General features: G+C 47.7%; 7 protein-coding genes across 7 annotated transcripts; 3 read left to right on the top strand and 4 right to left on the bottom strand.

Annotated features, from left to right (window-relative positions):
• Positions 1 to 4,955: 4,955 nt before the first annotated feature.
• On the top strand, positions 4,956 to 5,435 carry BO79DRAFT_258951 (uncharacterized protein; the record flags this gene model as incomplete). The annotated part of the gene is made up of 1 exon (XM_025686341.1): positions 4,956 to 5,435. One exon carries the CDS (start codon positions 4,956 to 4,958, stop codon positions 5,433 to 5,435), a length of 480 nt encoding a protein of 159 aa, XP_025535590.1.
• Positions 5,436 to 8,241: 2,806 nt separating this feature from the next.
• Positions 8,242 to 8,786, bottom strand: BO79DRAFT_258950 (uncharacterized protein; the record flags this gene model as incomplete). Its single annotated transcript, XM_025686340.1, has 2 exons — positions 8,242 to 8,466; positions 8,556 to 8,786. The coding sequence occupies 2 exons, from the start codon at positions 8,784 to 8,786 to the stop codon at positions 8,242 to 8,244; spliced, it is 456 nt and encodes a 151-aa protein (XP_025535589.1).
• Positions 8,787 to 10,934: 2,148 nt separating this feature from the next.
• Positions 10,935 to 12,314, bottom strand: BO79DRAFT_202112 (TauD/TfdA family dioxygenase; the record flags this gene model as incomplete). Its single annotated transcript, XM_025681632.1, has 4 exons — positions 10,935 to 11,113; positions 11,169 to 11,474; positions 11,530 to 12,016; positions 12,065 to 12,314. The coding sequence occupies 4 exons, from the start codon at positions 12,312 to 12,314 to the stop codon at positions 10,957 to 10,959; spliced, it is 1,200 nt and encodes a 399-aa protein (XP_025535588.1). The 3' UTR covers positions 10,935 to 10,956.
• A 468-nt stretch (positions 12,315 to 12,782) lies between these two features.
• Positions 12,783 to 13,372, bottom strand: BO79DRAFT_202109 (Dabb family protein). Its single transcript, XM_025681631.1, has 3 exons — positions 13,222 to 13,372; positions 13,051 to 13,161; positions 12,783 to 12,996 (listed from the first exon to the last, which is right to left on the bottom strand). The coding sequence occupies exons 1-3, from the start codon at positions 13,285 to 13,287 to the stop codon at positions 12,841 to 12,843; spliced, it is 333 nt and encodes a 110-aa protein (XP_025535587.1). The 5' UTR covers positions 13,288 to 13,372; the 3' UTR covers positions 12,783 to 12,840.
• A 1,608-nt stretch (positions 13,373 to 14,980) lies between these two features.
• BO79DRAFT_157448 (MFS transporter) lies at positions 14,981 to 16,563 on the top strand (the record flags this gene model as incomplete). The annotated part of the gene is made up of 2 exons (XM_025678868.1): positions 14,981 to 15,867; positions 15,921 to 16,563. 2 exons carry the CDS (start codon positions 14,981 to 14,983, stop codon positions 16,561 to 16,563), a joined length of 1,530 nt encoding a protein of 509 aa, XP_025535586.1.
• Positions 16,564 to 16,931: 368 nt separating this feature from the next.
• BO79DRAFT_274438 (uncharacterized protein) lies at positions 16,932 to 18,350 on the top strand (the record flags this gene model as incomplete). The annotated part of the gene is made up of 1 exon (XM_025687603.1): positions 16,932 to 18,350. The coding sequence occupies one exon, from the start codon at positions 16,932 to 16,934 to the stop codon at positions 18,348 to 18,350; it is 1,419 nt and encodes a 472-aa protein (XP_025535585.1).
• A 107-nt stretch (positions 18,351 to 18,457) lies between these two features.
• BO79DRAFT_274434 (fungal specific transcription factor domain-containing protein) lies at positions 18,458 to 21,036 on the bottom strand (the record flags this gene model as incomplete). The annotated part of the gene is made up of 8 exons (XM_025687602.1): positions 18,458 to 18,884; positions 18,943 to 19,178; positions 19,236 to 19,670; positions 19,753 to 20,048; positions 20,126 to 20,532; positions 20,587 to 20,625; positions 20,761 to 20,784; positions 20,849 to 21,036. 8 exons carry the CDS (start codon positions 21,034 to 21,036, stop codon positions 18,458 to 18,460), a joined length of 2,052 nt encoding a protein of 683 aa, XP_025535584.1.
• Between the last annotated feature and the right edge of the window lie 341 nt (positions 21,037 to 21,377).

The raw sequence follows: 21,377 nt of genomic DNA, 5'->3' as shown, positions 1-21,377 counted from the left end.
CAGAGTTGAATCGGATTCATACGCATCTTTAATCAGCCCAATATTGCCATGTTTTCCATGATGGCTTTCTGGTCAGGGAGAGGTTTTCGGGGTGTTGATAACGGATGAGATGTTGTTTGGAGAGGTTCGGATGAGTTGGCAGGTATCTCTTTGGTGCTTTTGTGGAAGTGAGCTAATTTTCCAGTCAGTTTCTGATACCAAACTACTTTCGAAAGATGAAGTCAGTCGGTTACATGAAGAAGTATTACTATCCATTATCGTTTCATATGTTCTCTACTAATGTGGTTCAATTCAATAGATTGCCATGTGTCCCTTAGTCCGCTATCCAGATCGACACGATAAATCGTCTTTGGTCTACTCGTTAATACTTCGACACAAAATGGTAAGGGTGGCACAAACCAAATGTTTCACCGGATTGTACAATTCCCACTAGTCAACGGGGTATTATGTACCCTACGAAAATGGGAATAATCTGGGATCAAGATCTGCCTTTTGGATCAGGAGAAGGCATACGATTCGGTAGACCACGCCTAATGGGCAAAAGCGCCTAATGAGAAAAAGAATAAGTAACCCCCTCCTAGGCGAAACCACCGCCAGACAGGGTGTACGTGACTCAAGGATCGAGTAAGGATCAGGACAGGATCAGAGCCTTGCAGATTGATTCAAATCGTACCATTCCCATACAGAAGTAACCAGTGATTCATCGGAATGTCTCCGGAAAGCAAAGACAAGCAAAGCTGCATGAAAGAATTGCTGCTAAAGATGACATCCAACAACTGACATGGAATTCTTTTCAGAATGCCCATGCATACATCCTCGCCACGGTCTGGCTCGACAGCGATCCGCTGATGACTGGCGCGTATGACACACAGTTCCGCCTATTGCGTTCCATAATACCATCAACAGATATAACGGGGCTACTATTTCCATACGTCTTGAGTTTGCAGGCAGCTGCCTGATCGTGCCTATTATACAAGACATTCTGCAGACTCCAACCTCAGTTGATGCGACTCATCCGGTCTCCTCCAAATACTTGTATCGAAGTGTTCAGTCCATACAATTCATGGTCCTCGTTCCCTCCAACATGAAGAGTTGGATGGGAGCGTTGATGGCACATGGTGATTGGACTGCCTTAGAGGCAGTTCTATATGTGTCTTGCCTTTGCGATCTTGTTGTAATTTGGTTGCTCTCATTATGAACGCGGAAGAGGCAGGGTTGACCCATCTTCCCCTGACTGGAACGTGTTGGCGAACATTCAGCCTACTGGGGTGCTTGACCCTTGGAAAACCGAATATAGTTAAGCTGGAACTCCAGCAACTGTGTCTACCAAAGATTGAAAGCTACGATGACTTGCTAAGGCATTCGACCCATTTCCAGCGGTCTTGGGCATCTCGATACCATTATTGGGTCTCTCGAAGAAGAGAAGGTACAGAAAAGAAAAACGACACGAAAAATAAATAAGAATGTATATACAAAGAGGAAGAAACGGAAGAAAAGGAAACCAACAATCAAATTTATTGAACGCCCGTCAAGAATGACCAGTTATAGAAGAGAGACCCATGTGGTGTTGAAAAAGAAAAGCAGCACCACATCATGAGCTGGATGGATTGGGATCAGCGATAGTCAATGCTGCTTGATCTAGTGGATGAATTCATCATCCCCGACAGTGAGGAATTGAACGACTGCAGGCCTGAGGCGAACTCCTCTGATAAATGGGTTTGTTTTCACAGGCCATGGTTGGCCCTTCTGCTGGCACTCCACGTTATATCACATACACCTTCTATGAGCTAGATGTTTTGATTACAACAACATACAATACTGATTTGATCTACTGGGTGGAATCACCATGTCCGCCAGTGAGGAGAAAAATAGCTGCAGTACTGAAGCAAAATCCTGCGGCTCATGGTTCATTTTTACAGGCCATGGTTGGCCTTGCTCCTGGCACCCCATATTGATGGTAACGCGAAGTGTGCGGCCCTAGTTCATTGTTGGTCACATTGTTGCCTCCGCTGTGGTGGCTTATGAGCATCTTATTATACGTGTAACCACCATCCTAGCATTTCCTCTTCGGTCGTTCCAGCAAAATGTCGCTTTTACTCTTCCATTTTACAGGCTGTGTGGGGACAGATCCATCGGTCCTTGCGCCATGTGGTTCATTATACAGATATAACTCGGTGAAGAAAAAGACAACCGACAAGGTGCGTTATGAGATGTGAGATGGTTTGTTTACCAAAAGTCATCACTTGCACCCTACGGAATATTATACTGTGCCATGCTTTGCCCATCTCATACTCCTTATCGCCATGAAAACATACTCTCGACCAAGTCGATATTCTTGTTCGCTATACAACAAACCCCACTATGAACGGGGCTTCCACCTCAACAGCAAGGCTACTCCTTTTCCCTTCAAGGATGTCAACACGGAGCTTGCAGCAAAATCACTTCAAGCAAGACTCCTATGGCGCCCGGGATTTGGTGGTGCGATAGACCCCGCTGATACTCAATGGCCGAGAGCCACATTCGATTAGCATCACTCAATGGCTCTCCGATCTGAATGAGAGAAAGGTACGCAGTGGTTGTCAGACTTGTGCAGATCACTTTCTCTCATCACGTCGTTGCCCAGGGAAGAGGGATTAATTTCATTGACACCTGATGAGATGCCTTCGGGTTTCCAAACGTATCGCATCTCTGCTATGACAGTTGAGAAAGAACAGAGACTGTGTGCTCTTGGCGAATATACTGGAGCGCAAAATCCATGTACTCGGTCGGCGCTGCTTTCGAATGCACAAGCTGGTATTAGGTTGATGAAGCACACCCCAGCTCGACCTGGCTTGGTGCTTGTCATGTGTTTCTATGCTGATAACCGACTCATCAGATGGGTCTGCAAGAAACGTTTTCGCGGTCCATATTATCTGGTATTTGTGTACTTCTCCAGATCAAAAGAAGCTCAAGCCCCGTTTCAACGGATGAATAAGATACTTCTGCTCTATCACCGTGGTTCTGGTCTTGACATCACTTCCATCTGGAGACACAACGATTAATATCTACCCTGCGTTTCTCAATTGTCACAACAGTCGGGACTTCTAGATGTCGTTGGGACACTGTCTTACCGCCAAATCTTACAAAGGGCAATTATCGATGGAATTGCCATTAAATGGAGTCATGTCTCGGTTGTTAAACTGATGGACAAGGCTGCAACAGAGCATGTTTTATGCGTGGTGTCGTGAGCCTAGATATCTGTGATCAAAAGTATACGAGGATATCGAAATTGTGTAACGCCCAAGAGACGCTGGTCAATGTTTGTTCTCTGCTAATCAGATTACACGAATCTATTGACAAAGGTTGAAATGGTTATCCTTCCTATTTCTGTGCAACAATCGATTGCTCTGTTCGCAAGAGCAGGCAGCAAACTTGAGCTGAGATCGATCAACACCTACCGTTAACGAGTCCAATTATCAGCAGCGCGGTACAGATAAGACACCCATTTTCAACACTTTGAGCAGTACCATGTCATGGCTTGGTGTGGCTTGTCTCCCCGATTGGCATACCCGCAATCTTGATCTTCCTACCGTCCGCCCAAATTGGACAAATGCATACCTCCTCGGTATCTTGCTCTGGCCGGTTTATGAAGATAGATATCAAGGGCGACGACGAATGCGACGATGCTTTGTGTACTGAGAAGCTGGCAAGCAAACAATTAGGTGCTTTCCCACTCAACGGATTCGGCTATTAGAGAAACCTCAAACGTCCGGACGAGTGCAGCGATTTCGCCAAACGGCAGTATGGGCATCTCCCCGGCGAAATGGTCCGGTTGAATAACTCATGCCGTGGACTGTATGCACACCTTCAGGACGTCCATGTACCACAAGATTTGTTGGGTCCCTACAAGCAGCGATGTCGACAAGAACGTACAGACCCGACTGATGTATCCCTGCATCGTCTGTGGAAAGGCTTATATACTGAAAGACCGACTACCCCAATCTCAACAATCTCTACTGGAAGCTTCTGCTGATGACACGAATGTCCAAGGAAGGTATCAAACACTGCTGGTCGCTGAGCATGTATTCAGGCACTGCGCTATAGCAAACACAGTTTGAAACGTCATCCGCAGCATATGGCGACAGATAGCGGGCCTACCACAACCTTCCCACAACGTGGACCGAGCTGCTGTCGAAGGGGGTCGCATGGACGGACTCTCGATCTTTCGCACTGAAAGCAGATCAGGAACGGTGGCGAGTACTGTTCGGGGAGACCTGTGGTTGTGGCTTTATCGGTGTGCCTGGAGCTTGCTTTGGCGAGGTACAGGATTTCAACGAACCGCAAGCGGTAACTGTGATGTTCCATTCGTCTTACTCAGAGACACAATAGATGTCAATCTGAGTTATACAAACCATCCGGCCATAGACAAAGAAGATAGGTGGAGGATGGGGAACTGTGAACCGGTCCATTTTCGAGGATGGCTCTGTGAAGGTCAAAGACGGTCAATGTGCCATAGAATCAAGGAAACGCAATCGCCAACTATGGTTATTGCGGAGACAGCGATATACGCCGGAGTCACTATACACCTAAGGATGGGCCTTCCTATCCTGTCAGCTTGCATTTTCGTTACTTCTCTCACTATACGAAGATGACGCTGAGGATGTAGACTCTGGTTCAAGCAATGCATTTCCGCAAGAACCTCTCTTTCACAGTACAAGGGCATTATGTGATCGTCTGACCTGGCTCTGTCCGACTTTCAGATCGAAGAAGAGGATGCGGAACGGTTCCCACCATTGATCCCTAAGTTCATATTAGGTCTTCGATTGTCAGCCTCACCTACTGTTTGTTCTAGGGTGATCGAATATACCAGCCACAGTCAGATTGTCGCAACCAGCGATCAGAGTTCTGTGGAATAAGGCCGCAGCAACCAAGAGAGTGGTGCGTGGTTGCGGGAGCATCCTCAAACCCTGTACGTGATGCGGAACACCTTTGCCGATCTCACAGAGTACGACACGTGCCTTCACAACGCACTGGTCTACGAGAAAGAAGCCAAGGATAAAGCCGCCAGGGATCATGCAGGAGGATACTGCCTGCTGCTCGTGGTGGCCGTGCCGAACCTTGGCAACCGTCGATATATCGCCTTTCTTTTTCCGCAGGACTGTGAAAGGCGCCTGCGGCCGGAAGATCATCTGACGGTCATCTTTGACTTGGAGAACTCTGCTCCTGAGACAGGATGGCGTGCGGTTATTATGGAGAATATCAGCTTCACACCTCCGGGGTTCTGCACCCTCAGCCTCATCCGGCCATGGAACCGCGAAACCGGCACATGGGTCGACCTGCCTGCAGACCAGGAGCCTAATGCGATTCCCTTCACTACACTGATCGATGTGGTTGGCGCGCGCAAGCTCCTTGCCTCTATCCAGCCGCAGCGGGTTGTCGTGCACCTAGTATCATAGAACCTACCCTACCGCCGTCAAATTACAGCGGCCATCCCATGAGCTTGATAGATCGTGTGGGAGTCAACTATGATGTCCTCCCCTTGGTTTGGCTTACCACAGCACGGTTCTTATCTTTTCGCGGTATATCATAAAGGATTATACTGGGTGCTCGAACCATCAACATCTTTCATTGGTTTGTGCGTCTGTGCCCCTCCTACGCTTCTCAATCGGCTTGTTCTTCGAAGTTAAGGGAGATTTATTAGGAAGGTTATCACTCCGCACTGCAGGGCAATTTATATATATATATATAAAGTGACATGCTCAGACACAATCCATTCAGTCGAATTTCCGGCAGACAATATTCTAATCCTTCCCAATAACATTGGGACTGTATGCCTCCTAGCCTCAACCACCACTTATGGATCTTGTCAATTCGCCGGCGACCTCTGCAATTTTTATCGGCTCCTTTATGATTGACCGACCTGTACCTATCAACAACAGTCATCAATCGGCTGGATGATACATACCAACAAGAGATATACCGAAGGCTTCCTGCCATACGCCGCGACATTCAAGTGCCAGAAGAGCGCATGATGGACCGAAGGCTGGCTGGCGATACTCTTCGTTGGAAGTTTCCCAACCACATGAAAGGCTGGAATCTAGTCGCAGAAAAACTGGCAAGACATTCACGTCGAATACAATGTCCGAAAGAAGACCTGAAACAGGCGTACCGCAATTTACCCCTAGGTATTCGGTGCTTGTGCGCGCTCCAGGACCTGGAGAAAAAGCAACCGGCAGAATCAAGAGATACAAGCACGTCAGAACCATTATTGGGCAACTTATATAACTCGTTCACTCTTTCGCCAAGGGCGAGCCATTCAAAAGTCCAAGGTGATACGCTACAACTCGCCTGGGCTCCCTGGGTTCGAGAGTGTATATGAATGGGATCATCTACGAAGATGGTGACCACGATAATCTCAAGTAACATCGTGTCTTTACATGAAGAAGGCAAAATAAAAATGTTCGAGGTCTGCTCGGTTTCCTTGACAGAAATGGAAGGCCAAAGAGTGCATGAAGTGAGTGAGGAGCAGATCAGGCGCAGATTTGGTTCTATGCGAAAGCCAGGGCCGTCTGGGTCTAATTCTGGTGCTGGAGCGAACCGAGAAAAGTCACGGAAACAAGACGCAACGTGGCTTCGGTGCGTCTTCGATATACGCTGGAATCTTGAATGCAACGCCTGAGGAATTGGACATACAAGATATGAGTTTGATACGACTGTCACCGCAGATCTTCACTATCAGCTATTCAGATGAGACTCTCTTCGCAATGTCTCGTGGCGTAAAATATGCTTCGCTTTTGTTGACGTTGGAATAAATCTGCAGGCTTCATCTACGCGGAGGTGACTGGCTCAATATCGGTCCAAGATGAGGACAACATTTCTTCCCTATAGAAGGGACTGAGAATGATGTGACGGAGATACCACGCTACCCTATAACGGAATGAAATACCACTGGAGACAAAGAAAATCAGAAAGATACATGAAGAACGAAGAGGATCATAATGAATGAATGAACGAAACTAAACTGAGCAATAAATGAACGCAACTACAAAAGAACAGAAGGCTAAACAAGCAACGAAAGCAGCAGAATAAGCAAGGACATAAATCCAAGAGGTAACGGCAGGAAAAAATAACTAGAAATAATGAAGGAAAAAAAACCTGTCCATGACTCAAACATGGATCCAGACCACCAAGGCAAACGGGTCTGCGAATGATGTTCCCGAGAGCTAGAGGGCCAAGGCCGGCCTGACCGATTGCTACGCCTGCTTGCAGTGGTTCTTTCAGTCCTGACACCAACTCCGACGGGAACTACGAAATCCTTGGGAACACTTCCATGAAAACACATCCGTCAACCTGATCAGAGCGCAGCAACGACGGCTTTTCTTGTGGGCACTCACGTCATGATATACTTCCTTGTTAGGCATGTCATTCCCTTAATGCCATTTGCTTCACGGAACTATACGAAGCAATATGTTGAGGAAACCTATGCAGTTATATTCCACTACACAATCTGCAATACATGACAAACGAAGTGATAGCACTTGACTATGCGCTGGTCGGAATAAACAACCCTTTCATTTGCACTTTGAGAGTTTCGTGGCCTGATTCTGCTGTGGGTGGTGGAGTCTTCCAAACTGTGGACGCTGTGCCCGTGACCAGTTAATGAGATTTGGATGGATATCCGGCAAAGGGTTTCTTTGCAAATCCCCAGGGTCGAAAACGACATGATACACGTTATCTTGTTTTTGAGTCATCAATATTACTTCTTAGGGCATTTGAGAACAAGCAAACACGCACAGAAGATGGATGTGAAACCCACAGCAGGCAGTGCAAGATTTCTTCGAGAGGTCGACTTGGCCGGTAGTGAAGAGGCAGTCAGGCATCTGGAAGAAAACTCTGCCTGGGCTGCGGACCTCGAGAATAACGATGCTGCTGACCAGAGAGTTGGGATGTTGACAATGCCATTGACATGACGTCCATTGAACTTCATACAGAGTTCGATGAGACGCCTGTTTATACTTGAAATGCAACCCCATAACGGTGGAGATAAAGGAGAGACAATAATAACTTTGAAGCGTCACCTGATCGATTTACTATAATGTGACCACGATACTAAAATATACTTTCTTGCTTTACCAAATAATCGCCGCATTCACGCGTCTGGGACGATTGCTACATAAAGATCTAAGCACGGCGTTCTGGTTGCGAAGTGAAACAAGGGAGCAACCGGAAGGATCTCCGGGGTGGTGGTTGCATCAAATGCGGTCAATATATCGGCAAGCTGATTAACCGCGGCCTTCGCTCTCGTTGTATATTCCTGTTATCGCCGAACCAGGTCTGCATTGTGGCATCGCGATTAAAGTTCGCCGTCGAAAAGTCTCGCCGGAGAAGCATGGATGACTGTCCTGTCTTCTTGGTCCACTGAATATAGTTTGCTGGTGCGCCCATCTCGAAGAACCCCCTGATAATACAATCAAGCCCCGGATCAAGCTGCCTCATAATTAAATCCTTGTTGATGGAAGATCATGTCTATCGATGACTAGCAGGCCAGATATCAACCATGCAGTGTGAGTACTGACAAGATTCTGCTCCAATGCCAGCTCTTCGTCACCGGCATCTTCCGCCCGGAACTCATCGTCATCGACGAGGCGGCGCGCGCGTCCGAGGCGGACCTGTGCCCGGTCTTCGCCAATTATGATCCTTGTTGGTACTTGATCATCGGGGACCCGTTCCAGTTGCATCCGGTGGTTGAGTCGACGCACCAGAATAACCCACTCCACGCCGTGTCGGCCACCTCCCTCTTCCGGCATCTGCACATGAACGGGATGCTGCTCTGCATGCTGAACGTGCAGTACTGTATGGCTAGTATGCTGGGCGATCTGGTCTGTTACCGGCTGGGCTATTCAATTAGGACATGGTGTCTTATTCTAGATATCGAACGACAGAAAAGATAACAAGCACAACACATAGGTGCATCAGACGTGTCAAGTAGGATCATATTGGCTTGAACGATTATTAACGGAGTACCGATATTCCAAGTTGGGACTGCTTCCTTTCATGTGCTGGAAACCCATTTGTATAACTCTAACGTGATCCGAACTGATTGTTCGGGTCTGGGCGTTCATCGGCACATTAGGATAAGAAGGACACTGATGGAAATACCATGCGTCAGTCCTGGTTATATACTGATGTCTCCTTCTGATGAAAGCTAGTGGTTGAGTTTCACACCTCCGTCCTGAGCACGTCGCTTCCACGAGAAATAAGGAAATCTCATTCTTCCCCAGTGTCGGGGTTTCCATCGACAATATAAAGGCTCATCAGAGTGGTGAGGAAGGAAATAAAAGGAGTCTATACAGCCTCAACGAGCACTCTGCGCAACACACGGATTTGCTCGATACGTTATCTCTCTCATGCAGAACAACCAAAACCTCCAAGATACAAAGTCGGGCCCATCCAGTCTCTCTGATGAATGCTGGGATTAAAAAAATTCGTTCTTCCGTCATAGTGCTCGAAAGTCTATATGAAGAAGTACAGACCGTCGCTTTCCTTATGCCTGCAATGCAACTCAGGAGACAAGAAAGTTGTCTCCACAGCGGATCGTGGGTTTTATATACTGGACGGTACCCGTGTCCGAAGTTAATTGTCAAAGACGCGTCTCAACCACACGGGACCAAAACAAACAAGCAGTGCTTTTAAGCATGGGTCCTTTACGTTCTTGAGAGCATGTGATGAGAGACACTTCCGCTACTTTTGCATGCAGGTCTAATGACCATAGCTCGATATACAGTTCAAGGATGGTGCTTAACAGGAGATCCAGACAAAGTCAACGAAGAGTACAAGCTGAACGGCGTTGAGAATAGGCAAGACCTCACATTGTCCCGAGTAACATATGCAGCTTCCCTCTGCCAAACAGCGAGATAATGGAGGAAAGCAGGATGTGCGGTCCTACAACTGCAGCACTGCATATGAACAGATAGTGAAGGAATCCTTACCAACGAATGAACCAACCCACACGGCTCTCGGTCACTCTTCCCAGACTCTTCCTTAGCCACTGGCTATAACTATTCCTTCAGCACGCGCTAAAACGGACCCAAAAGATTACTCCTAACTTCAAAAACGCACTACAAACATATTTTATTTCTTCGGCGGTCGCAGCGCGCTATCCCGAAAGATGGCAGAGAAATACAAGCTGCTGAAGCATGGATGATGTCAGTCACAAGCGCCTGTGCCTTGTTAGCATTGGCATTGACGAAGCATATTTGCGGTACAATCACAAGAAATGCTGCGATTACTTATAATGAGACATGGAAATTTGGGGTTATCGGATTGTGGGGACATGATTCGACGGGGATTCTATACACAACGAATCCCAATCACCATGTTCTCCTGCCTTGATGTGCAGTGCACCAGATCTATTGTTGCTCTGGGGGTGGTATATACGAGTTGGGTCTGGCTTATAGGTCAATTGGGTTCGAGTTATTATGAGTTTGACTTTGTCTATCAGTCCACCGGTCCGACTGTTCACTGTGTTTGTGTTTTTGGGGCGGAACAGTCAACGTCGATTGTGAAGAGGGTAATTGGGCAAGGAGTAATGCCTGGCCCAAATAATGTTTGCTCGCGGCCACAAATAGGGTAGGAAGTGGCAGCGAAATGGCAAAGACAGTGGTCGGGGAACGTGTCACGGGAGTTTCTATTATTCGGTTACAGGAAACGTTATTGCGAGCTACACCATACCCAGTGATAGGGGTGATGATGCATATCTCAAATATGATCATTCGATTCTTCACCAAGAAACCCATGTTAAATCCTTGTCAGGTCTTGCGATGGCAACTTCATGAGTGAGCAGGCACGCAATATTCTCATCAAGCACAACCTATCGCTTTCGCGAAAATACTGCGAAAAGAACTACACATCGAATAGATATATTTCTCAACCCCACAATCCAATGAAGCATGCATAAACTAAACCTGTCAAGACCACCTAAGAAGTCGTATTCCCCCGAATCCTCGGCTCGAGAGGGAAATCCTGCTCCTCTGGTTCCAGATCCTTGTATAAACTATCCCATCTCTTCCGCAGCGGCTCTGGAGTCTCCCATGCGTACTCAGGATCCCTCAACCAGAGACGCAGTAAATGGCGCCTATTTTCTCATTAGTCAGTCTCACACTCACACCAATGACGGTAGAATCACTTACTCCTTGCCAGGCCCATCCGTAAACCCATTCCTTGCATGGAAGATACTCAGGTTATTCGCGTACTGAATATCTCCCTTCTGAAATCCAAGGGAAGCACTGTGCTTTTCAGCCAAAAAGTGCAGCGCATCGAGCGCCTCTGCCTGCGCTTCGGTGATCGGTGGAATATTGGTAGATCGAGGTTGTGCCATGAATCCAGTAAAGTAGCGGCGAGCGTATTGGATCAGGACTCGTTCCGGGGTGCTAGATGTGGCAGGTTGGTGGTAGAGGAGTGGACGGGTGCTGTATGGCTGCGTGGGGTTGGAGAATCTATCCTTCAGTTAGCGTCACTCATATCATGTAAAAAGGCATGGTAGATATGTACCCATCAAACGGCCATTCCTGCGTAAGCGTATGGATCAGATCCGGCCTCTCCTTCGCAAGAATGTTATAAACGTGCCAGCTACTAGCTAGCTTGCTTTCTCCGCCCTCTGCGGCTTCTTGGAGACAGAGGAGGGAGATAATATCGCCCGAGTCGGTGTGGAAGACTTGCTTATCGGCTGTGTTGGAGGGCGCGCCGATAGTCCCCGGTTGGACGGTATTGGAGATGTCTTTGATGTGGGATAGCACACGGGAAGGGGCTCCCTTGGTCCGGTTATCTTCCTGTCTTCCGCGGTAGTTTCCGATGTGGGAGGAGACGCCTGTGTAGATAATGATGTTGTCTTCGCGGGAGTAGTTGTCGATGCGAAGGCCGCGGACGACGACGAAGCCCCGACCTAGGTGGATTTCGCGGGAGAGGTCGCGAAGAATGGGGTGAAGGGTTGGTAGGGGAAAAGTAGATTGGTTGATTGAACCTAGTGGAAGGTTCTTTGCTGTGGAATGTTAGCGATAAACATTCTTCTAGGATGGGGAGGAATTACATTTAAACGACTGCAGGGCTTGGTCGATTTCGTCAAGCTGAGCATCATTCAATTTGTAGATCCAGTCATCGCGCTTCTCTACTTCTGTTCCTTCCCAGACCAGAGGAGAGTTGAGATGCTCGGGGAAGCCTTGGGGCAGAGTCTTAGGCAGGGTTTCAGAGGTGACACGGCGCTGGGTGCGGGCTGTGTATTTGACGTAGTCGGGGTGGTATTGGATGTCCGGTTGGACGAGTGTTTGTACCTCAACCATGATGGATAGTAGTTGTTATTTGAAATAACTTTAATGTGATGTCTGCTGAAAACGAAAAGAAGATGGACTGGCTAAGCAGTCTTGGATTAGGTATATAAATGGTGTGGTAATCACATCATCTCAAGCTAGCATTACGATGCCGAAGCCATTCAGAAAAGCGCTGGCTGTCATTCGCCAATGCCCCGCACGGCAATGACAGAATACGTTGCGCAGGAATCGCCATATCTCCATTATCGGAGATCGGCAGATATTTGAAACGAGGGGCTCTCTTCTGTTATCCTTGGCTGATAAAAGTCTATCAAACGCGATATTACATAATTAGTGATTGTCCCCCAGGTTCATGTTCGATTAGAGATGTTAGAACTTTATTATCGGATAACTAGGCCAGCCAGTCAATACGTTAAAATCAAAGTATACACATCCATCTAGCAATGAGATTAAACTAATATTTCAGGCGACCGAGGGGTTCGAGGATGTTCCTGTCCTCGACGCTCTTGCATTGAGCACTAAGATGCTATGCAGCAGATCAATAGACACGATCGATAAAGTCAACCGCCTGCGCCTTCTCGATGATACCATCCAGACTTTTGACAAATGCCAGGTGAGCTGGATCCTTGGACACATAGTAATCACGATCGTCAGCACTCGCAAAGTGCACCACGAAAGCGTGGGTAATGCCGTTCTTTGGAATATTAGTTATGGAAATGTTCAAAGAGGACATTCCTTCATCACTCACTTGGATGCCTTCGGGCGAGTTGTCCTCCCCACCCGACGCGGCCTGGATGTATGGCTTCTGTGAGGTGGGGTGTATACAATTATCTTTCAAAGCGAGCATCCGAGAGCACACCTTCGGGGACGTCCCAATGTTAGATGTGGATAAGCGCTAGGTTGAGCTGGTGTAACTTACATCTTTAATTACTTCAGGGCTCACCTCAGCTTTGAATTGGAACATGACAATGTGAGTGATCGACATGTCGGGCGAAGATTGATGTGGGAGGGCTGGTAAAAGTCCAGAAGGGTGTTTCCAGAGGATGGTGGTGAAAAGAAGAAGGATGGTGATGATAGCCAGAGTGACTGACTGCTTGTCGCCTGGGAGCTACCATGATACTGCTGCGCCCGCCAGGTTTAGCTGCGGGGTACGTAACTGGCCACCTCGCCGAGTGGATGAACGAGGCGACTTCGGATGATTAGTTACTCGGGGAGATACTTCGTAATCCGGCCGACTCTTTCGTTGAACTAGTGCTGTTTTGCTCCAAAGGAGCATGATCTCTCATTCGACAGTACCACTATTTTTAGTGCATTCCTGACCCACAACAGCCACCCGCGCCTCTAATAACTGCCTGGATGTCTGGCTACCTTCCACAAAAGTTCCATCTTTCTCTTGATGACACATTGTTCAACTTGCTTGGATATTTCAGAAGCGTAACAATGATGCTTTCTGATTGTTTTCATTGTGGTGGGAGGCCTAGTATCCATGGATTCTATAATTCATGGGTTCACAACGTGAACCAGGAATATATCATATTCCAGGATTCACCTGTAAAAAGCCAACGTGGACCGAAACATGATGAAACACCCCACTGAGTTCAACGCCAGCCCAGACGCACACAGGAATGAACAAGCCAGATTATCTAGATGGCATCACGAAGCTCTTTGGCAATCAGTTCGACCAGGTTCGACTAATCCTATCATAGTCTAGACGAAGCGCTAGGCTGTCAACCCATCGGGATCGGACACTTAACATCGCATGGAAGAGATATGCATTAGTCTCAGGGAGTGATGAGTCCTTTATGAGCCTGGATTTTGTGGTCCATCGACTGCCCTGGGTTTGCTGAGATTTGTTTCTTGGTCACCGTGAGGTAAAAGCACCAATATATGTACGAGCTATATTCTCTCACAAGATGTTGCAGAGAGCCAAGAAGCGGCAAGGAGCTGTCGCTGCTGTCCTCCAGGGTATAACCCCGTATCGGCTTCAAAAACTAATAAAAAAACTAATAATGACGGATATCTATCGAATGTGAATATTGCACCTCCTAATGCAGACATTGTAGTTGCTGGATACCATCACGTATGTTATTCTTCAATCCATTATACTTCAATTCAGTATTCTCGACACAAGGTGTACCCAGATTCTCGGTATTTATACCATGTACCTGGTACTCTGCCAAAGAAAAGCTTTAGTGGCCATTGCAATGGGAGAAATCGACTTACTAATCCCTGCATCCGCTCTCTCTGCACTTGATAGAACGTAGGGTACTCAGCATCCCGCTTGATGAAAAGGATACCTATTTCCTACTTCCTCAATTTGTAGGCAGAATACGTTGTTGATCGTGCAAGCTTCGCGCCACGGAGGCCGCACTTCTCGTTGTCAAGGTTTTATTCGGCATCCCGCCTGCCGGCAGCTGATTAACCCAGTCTCGTAGATCAACGCCACTACTACTACTCTAGCCGGAGCGCCGGCATCCCACTTGATGGATACCAAGGTTCATTGTGAAGTGCCAGGGCACCGGTCTGCTTTGTTTTACCGGTATCCCACCTGTCTGGGGACTAGGAATAAATGCCATTAGTGATACACCTGCGCTATATTAATACTAGGTCCCTGTTCTATGTACATTACATCCTTTACCATATGCGTTCTAAGTCGATTATAATCGGCTTAATTCACAATGCCTTCTTCCAAAGATGTCGATACTTCACACGACTCAAGGTCGAGCTTCATCCCGGCAGAGGGCTATTGCGCTCCGAGTATCGAGCCCGTGATCTCAAAGCTACCGAGCATTCATAATCCACCAGAATACGAAGTCTACTGGCAAGATGATGACCCAGAAAATCCCCGTTTGTGGCCACTATGGTATAAGGCTATCGTTGTCGCAGCCATGAGTCTTGGCGCCACGGTAGTCAGTCTTTCCAGCACTTTATATACATCTGGTATCCCTGGGCTTGAGCAAACTTTCGGCATTTCTAAACTGAGAGCCCTGCTTGGCGTCACCACCTACCTGCTCGGCATGGGGGCAGGAAGTGTTCTATTTGCTCCGTTGAGCGAGCTTGTTGGTCGGCGGCCAGTCTATCTTCTCTCGATGACGGTTTTCCTGTTACTACTGTTGCCTAGCGCCCTGGCGCAGAACATTGAGACAATCCTTGCGAGCAGATTCTTTGGCGGGCTTTTTGGAAGTGCCCTGATGTCAAATTCACCCGCTTCGGTAAACGACATTGTATCTGATGCGCATCGGCCGTTAGCGTTAGGCTTTTGGTCCATTGGTCCTACGAACGGCCCCGTCTATGGTCCGATAATTGGCGGATTCGTCTACGAGTACCTAGGATGGAGATGGACGAACTGGATTGTCCTAATAATTGGAGGCGCTGTTTTGGTTCTAATGGTCTTCATCAAGGAAACATACGCCCCAGTTATCCTAAGGAGGCGTGCAAAGAGACGGAGAACTGAAACGCAGAATCACAAGTTGTGGACGCGTTATGATGACACACAGGAATTGATGCCATTACTAAAAGCTAACCTCGGTCGCCCATTCTTAATGCTTCTAACAGAACCGATTTGGTAAGAACAAGATGCTCTTCTCATAGATTACCCTCTTCTAACCACACTGCCAGCATTTTCTGGGATGCATACGTGGCGCTTGTCTATGGCGTGCTATACCTATGTTTTGTCGCTTATCCTATTGCCTTTCAACAAGAGCGCGGATGGTCTCCCGGGATTGGTGGTCTTTCGTTTATCGGCATCGGAGTAGGCGTTCTACTAGCCATTGCATGTGAGCCTATATTCCGCAGGGTGATCAACTGCCACCAGAAATCAGAGGACGGCACAGTACAGCCAGAGGCTATGGTGAGCATCGTTGGCCTTGGTGCTACTCTCCTGGCCATCGGGCAGCTTTGGTTTGCGTGGACCTGTACTCCAAATGTGCACTGGATCGTTCCTATCCTGTCTGGTGTTCCCTTCGGAGCTGGCAACGCGTGTGTCTTCATTTATGCTTCCAATTACATGGCACGCTCTTATGGTATCTATGCTGCGTCTGCACTTGCGGGAAACATGCTTTGCAGGAGTGTTATGGGTGCCGTTCTTCCACTTGCGGGCCCGTCCATGTATGCGACTCTCGGCTTGAATTGGGGGAGTACACTCCTGGGTATTGTGGAAGTTTTATGTATCTCCATTCCCGTTGTTTTCTATTTTTGGGGACATAGGATTCGTGAAAAGAGCCCGCTTCTTAGAAAGATGCAAGGTTCCACATTTTCCTAAAGCTGTTGATGGTTGCCCTTGACTGTAATTCTGTTCCCTCATACCATAGAATAGTTACTAGCATTAGCGCATGCTATACAGATCGCGAATTTCATTCGAACATTGACCCAAGCTTTATTAGGCTATAGCCTTTCAGAAGGTTCCGTGTTCATTATTGATTGTTCAAAAAGCGAGTTACTGACGAGTGAGCCCAACGCACTATGACCATGCCGACTGTGGGCCGCCCGGGCAGTCGGACTCTCGGGCCCGCGGGCCCTGACAGATAGACTGAGACGGTCTCATAATGGCTTATTATGCGTGATAAAACCTCTATTCCTTTCCCGTCATCGTTTCGATATTACTACCAATTGCCATACTTCAGGGCAATAATGGCTGATCACGCTTACGTGGAGCACTTGACGCCGCTGGACCTGCTTATGCCCAGGACCTACATTCGGGCTCTCCTCGTTTTCCCAACGGCGAATTCCAGCCCCCAAATCACGCAGGAGCTCCAACGCGGCCTCGAGAGACTTTCTAAACAAGTACCCTGGGTCGCCGGACATGTCTCTCATACTACTCCAACCAACCAGAAAGCGTCTCTTGAGATCCGATACCATGCAGCCAAGACACCAACCCTAGAGGATAAAGGCCAGATAACGGCCTCACACGCCAATCTCTCTTCACATGATATGCCCATGAAAGCCATCCCACCTGACGTGTGGCCAACACTCCCATGCCTGTTCGGTAACATCCCTTCCAAGACAGGGGGCCGCGTTTTCGCTGCCAGCTTCTTCCGCTTCGCAGATCATGGGGCCGGATTATGCATCTGCTTGCATCACAATGCTGTCGATGTAACTGGGTTCGCGGAAGTCGTTCGACTATGGGCTAAGAATGTTGTCCAACCAAGCCAAAACGATCACTCTTACTTGTCACAAGGAAGTGGCGATAGGCTCGTGCGGCTTTCCAAAGCTCTTGCGCCTGACCTGCAGGAAATTTCATCGCTTTCATCGGAACGTCTCCTCGGACTGCACCCGGAACACTCAACACAACCACCCGTCCTACCTGATACATTTCCGCCATGCACGTCCAAAGCATTCAAGATCTCTATTCACTGGATCGATGTGCTCAAAGAGCTCCTCCATAAATACACACAGCGTCGATTGACCACCAACGTTATCCTCTGCGCGCTTATATGGACATCAATTACTCGTGTGCGAGCCCAACGCAACCCCACTCTCAGAGACCAAACAAGTCGCCTAGTAACAGCTATTAACGGCCGATCGCGTATCACGGGGAATTTAAACTCTGTGTCCGGGGATCAACAGTACTTGGGAAACGTTGTGCTCTACGCCATGGCAAGCTTCCCATCTGCTAATCTCGCCACGGCCGATGAGGATCCAATACGCTCACTGGCCACGATATGCGACTGTATCTCAGATTCGCAGTCATCCTCAACAATCAACTCGCGGCATATTGCTGAAACCTACCGGCTTGTGGATTCCATGGGAGACTATAGATCTTTTTATGCAGGTTGGGACTTGTTCGGGTCTCGTGATTTTACCATTACAAGTTGGGCAGATTTGGATCTATATAATTTGGATTTTGGGCCTTTGCTTGGGAAACCGGAGTTTGTTAAGTTGCCCTGTATTGAGGCGGATGGTGTGGCTATTATTCTACCCCGTCGGAGGACGGGCTCTGATGAAATTCTCGAAGTGATAGCTATGCTGCGGTGTGATGATATGGAGTCCTTAGAAGGAGATGGTATGTGGCAGACGCTAGTTGGTAGTGGTAAGAGCTGCGATGCTTGATTTAGATAAATTTGGTGACCTCGATGTACAAATACCAGCAGTTCTGTCTCATTTGCATGCGCTTTAGGTCCATTTCGACTCCCCGAAGCGGAACTTCTCGCTTTTCGTCACGGACCATTCCCGACTTCAAAATCGAACCTGTTCCACAAAAACGGCTCACCACTTAGAAACTCATTTAAAAGGTCAGTAGCATACAACGAGGTGGCTCCATCCCCATTATCCATGTCAAGCACATTCTGCAAATCTTCCGCGATGAACATCGATGGGTCACCAGGTGTATCTGGCAGTCTAAGAGAGTCCTCTTGTTCATTGTTTATCCCTACTGACAGTTGCTGTGATTGAAGAAGTTTCTCGGCAATGTTGGTAAAAGTAGCGCATATCTGATATAGACGTTCCGCGCCTTGGGAGACTTTTCGGAACGTCTCGAAGCTGCGAACTACTTGTGTAAGGAGTTCGATGCTCCGAGTGTCTTTTGCAGAAATGGCGTGGAGGAATACCACAAGGAAAGGGGTTAAGGATGAGAATAATAGAATCCTGGTGGTACTCGGTCAATGGAATACATAGAAGAACATGTGAGGGGGGAAGTACGGACCAATTGAAGTATTCACCGTCTGAAAGAAGCTTTGAGCTTTGGTATTGAGGAAATGAGTTGAGATGGGCCAACAAGCTATTACGGGCGGCGTTGAAGCAACAAGAGCTTATTTGTAGTTCCTCTCCTGTCGTTGAGGATGCATGGAGAAGCAACGTCAGGGTGGAGTAGAAGGATATATCCCAGTTTGTTCTGGACATGTTGAAGACTTGGAGGTTGTTGACCCCTTCCGGATCGATCTGGATAATATTAGTAGCCACTCTGGGGTTGAAAAGGCATTAATAGTCCCATCTCACCTTCTTAAGTTGAGAATGCCATTGTTCCATATCAGATGCAAGATCTTGAATAAGTTGTGTCCGCTCAGATGGATCCTTAATTGACGTTGCAGGATTGTAGAGATTAGTGAATACTCTGTCCTGAAATTCCGCCATCCTGATTCCCATAATGAAAGATTCATCCCATGCTCGGCGACTCGGATCTATTGATATCGCAGGATGCCGTACGTCAATCTTAACACCCTGCATATTGGAGACACGGCCTAACAAGAGAGCCATGTTCTTATCGAAGACGTATATTGTCCAGAAGAGTCTTCTTATGTTATCCGCCTTTCCAGATAGAATGTTCCTATAGGTCGTCTCACGGTGATATCCAAGTGATTGACAATGCATTGAAGCGGCAGAAACTAAGGTCCAGTATAATGCGGGCTTTGCTTCGCCCTGGGCTTTGACCATCTGCGTTACTGTTACTTCATGCTGCTAATTCAGTGTGTGCTGAGCCAGTCCAAGTAGGGGTAGACAGCAAGGGTATACTTACACCCATTGTTAAAGCAAGTATATTTTCGAAGCTGGGGACAGCGAGTACGTCATATGTTTCTAGTGTCGCTGCGAAGACCTTCTCACAATGATCAAGGTGGGTGGTAAGGTCAAATCTCTGACGGAGCTCATCATTCATTGCTATAAGCTCCTTGAGGACAAAAAATAGGACACCATGCATGCTGGCCACCTGGCCGACAGATGCCCGGCTCGGTCCAGAAAGGACGCTTCGGCAGAGATCCTCAACCACTTGAAGGTCACTTATTGCATACGAAGACAGAAAGATAGGATGACGGGCTGGATTCACGTAAGTCTGCAGACAAAGAAGCTTCGCAACCGCGAACTATGACCCGTATTGAAAGAATGTGACGTACCTCTCATTCTCCGCAAAAGGCTGGTGACCAACGTAGCTGGAAGAGGTTCTACTTGTATCGCATGCTGTGATGATTTGCTCAAGTAAAATCCTTTCCTGGATAACTCTTGTGAATGGTAGAGACTTTTCCGTATATGATCAATGGAGTGCCCAATATCTGGGATGTTGTTGCCTGTAGAAGCAGAGAGAGCCGTAATATGAGCACTATTACTTGCATGAAGTGACTGACTAGCGAAGGAAGTATCTCCTTCGAAGGCTTGACAGCCTTCCACACGGCCAGGATCTGCCGATATGATATTCTCATTGGACACACTTTGGACCCCCGAGCTGAGTTCTGGACTTTGCAATGCAGCGAGTCTAGACTCGACTTCACGAAAACGCTTTTCGAGGCTGTCTACAAGACCCTCCCTAGGGGATGTAAGTTCAGTCTGAATTTAATGACCAACCACATTATATACTTACAGATGCGCTATTCTATCTGCCTGGAGCTGATTCCTTGACCTGTCGTTCGGATGTCGACATGTTATCTTGGATGCTTGGCAGTTTGAACACGGTATTTTGCGGTCGCAGCGAATCTTCAGGAATATGATCTTAGCTCCCATCATCTTACTATGGCTCAAACAGTATGGCACATACTTTGCGTACTTTACACCCCTCGCACTACGTCATGTTAGAGTGCGAGCGAAGAGACGGAACTGGGGGGCTTACGGCCCGTGGAACTAACGAGAGCCGATGCCGTCTCTCCTGTATGGTTTCTTGAGCGCTATGTGACGACATGGTAGATTCTGCAGTGATTGAGATGTTGACAAGTACTTCGTGTTGCACGAAGAGAGTTGCAGGTTCTGACCCTTCGGATCCGCGGGCCCGCGGGTCCGCAGCTCCGAGGTAGCGGATTGTTGCCACTCTTGGCATCCTGAAGGGTACCAATCTTAGCACAACCCGAATTTTGATCTTGCTATGCGTTACATCCTATGGTGGCTTATTTTAGTTTCTCCAATTTAAACCCCCACAGATGCTGGGCAGAGTGGCTTTGATCAATCTGGGTGATTTTTATTTCGGACATTTTGGACCGCACGTCCGAAGGCCCGACAAGTGAATATATATGACTGAAATAGGTAGAATACCCTCATGATTACACCATGAGACACAAACAAGTGATCCTAGTAATCCATCGTCATTCCATATACAATTCCATCTTCAATAATTGTCTCCTGAATATAGAGAACTAACATGTCGGTCAGTTATATTCACTC

The sequence above is a fragment of the Aspergillus costaricaensis genome, assembly GCF_003184835.1.
Source record: "Aspergillus costaricaensis CBS 115574 unplaced genomic scaffold BO79scaffold_37, whole genome shotgun sequence".
Classification (NCBI taxonomy): Eukaryota; Fungi; Ascomycota; class Eurotiomycetes; order Eurotiales; family Aspergillaceae; genus Aspergillus; species Aspergillus costaricensis.
This window is presented reverse-complemented; position numbering and strand designations above follow the sequence as displayed.

Bases quoted from the DNA above. Each gene is read 5' to 3' on its own strand.
- BO79DRAFT_202109 (XM_025681631.1), bottom strand. From the start codon at position 13,287: ATGTCGATCACTCACATTGTCATGTTCCAATTCAAAGCTGAGGTGAGC. The intron at 13,162-13,221 runs GTAAGTTACACC...ACGTCCCCGAAG, and splicing joins GCCCTGAAGTAATTAAAGAT to GTGTGCTCTCGGATGCTCGC. The intron at 12,997-13,050 runs GTGAGTGATGAA...AATATTCCAAAG, and splicing joins ACTCGCCCGAAGGCATCCAA to AACGGCATTACCCACGCTTT.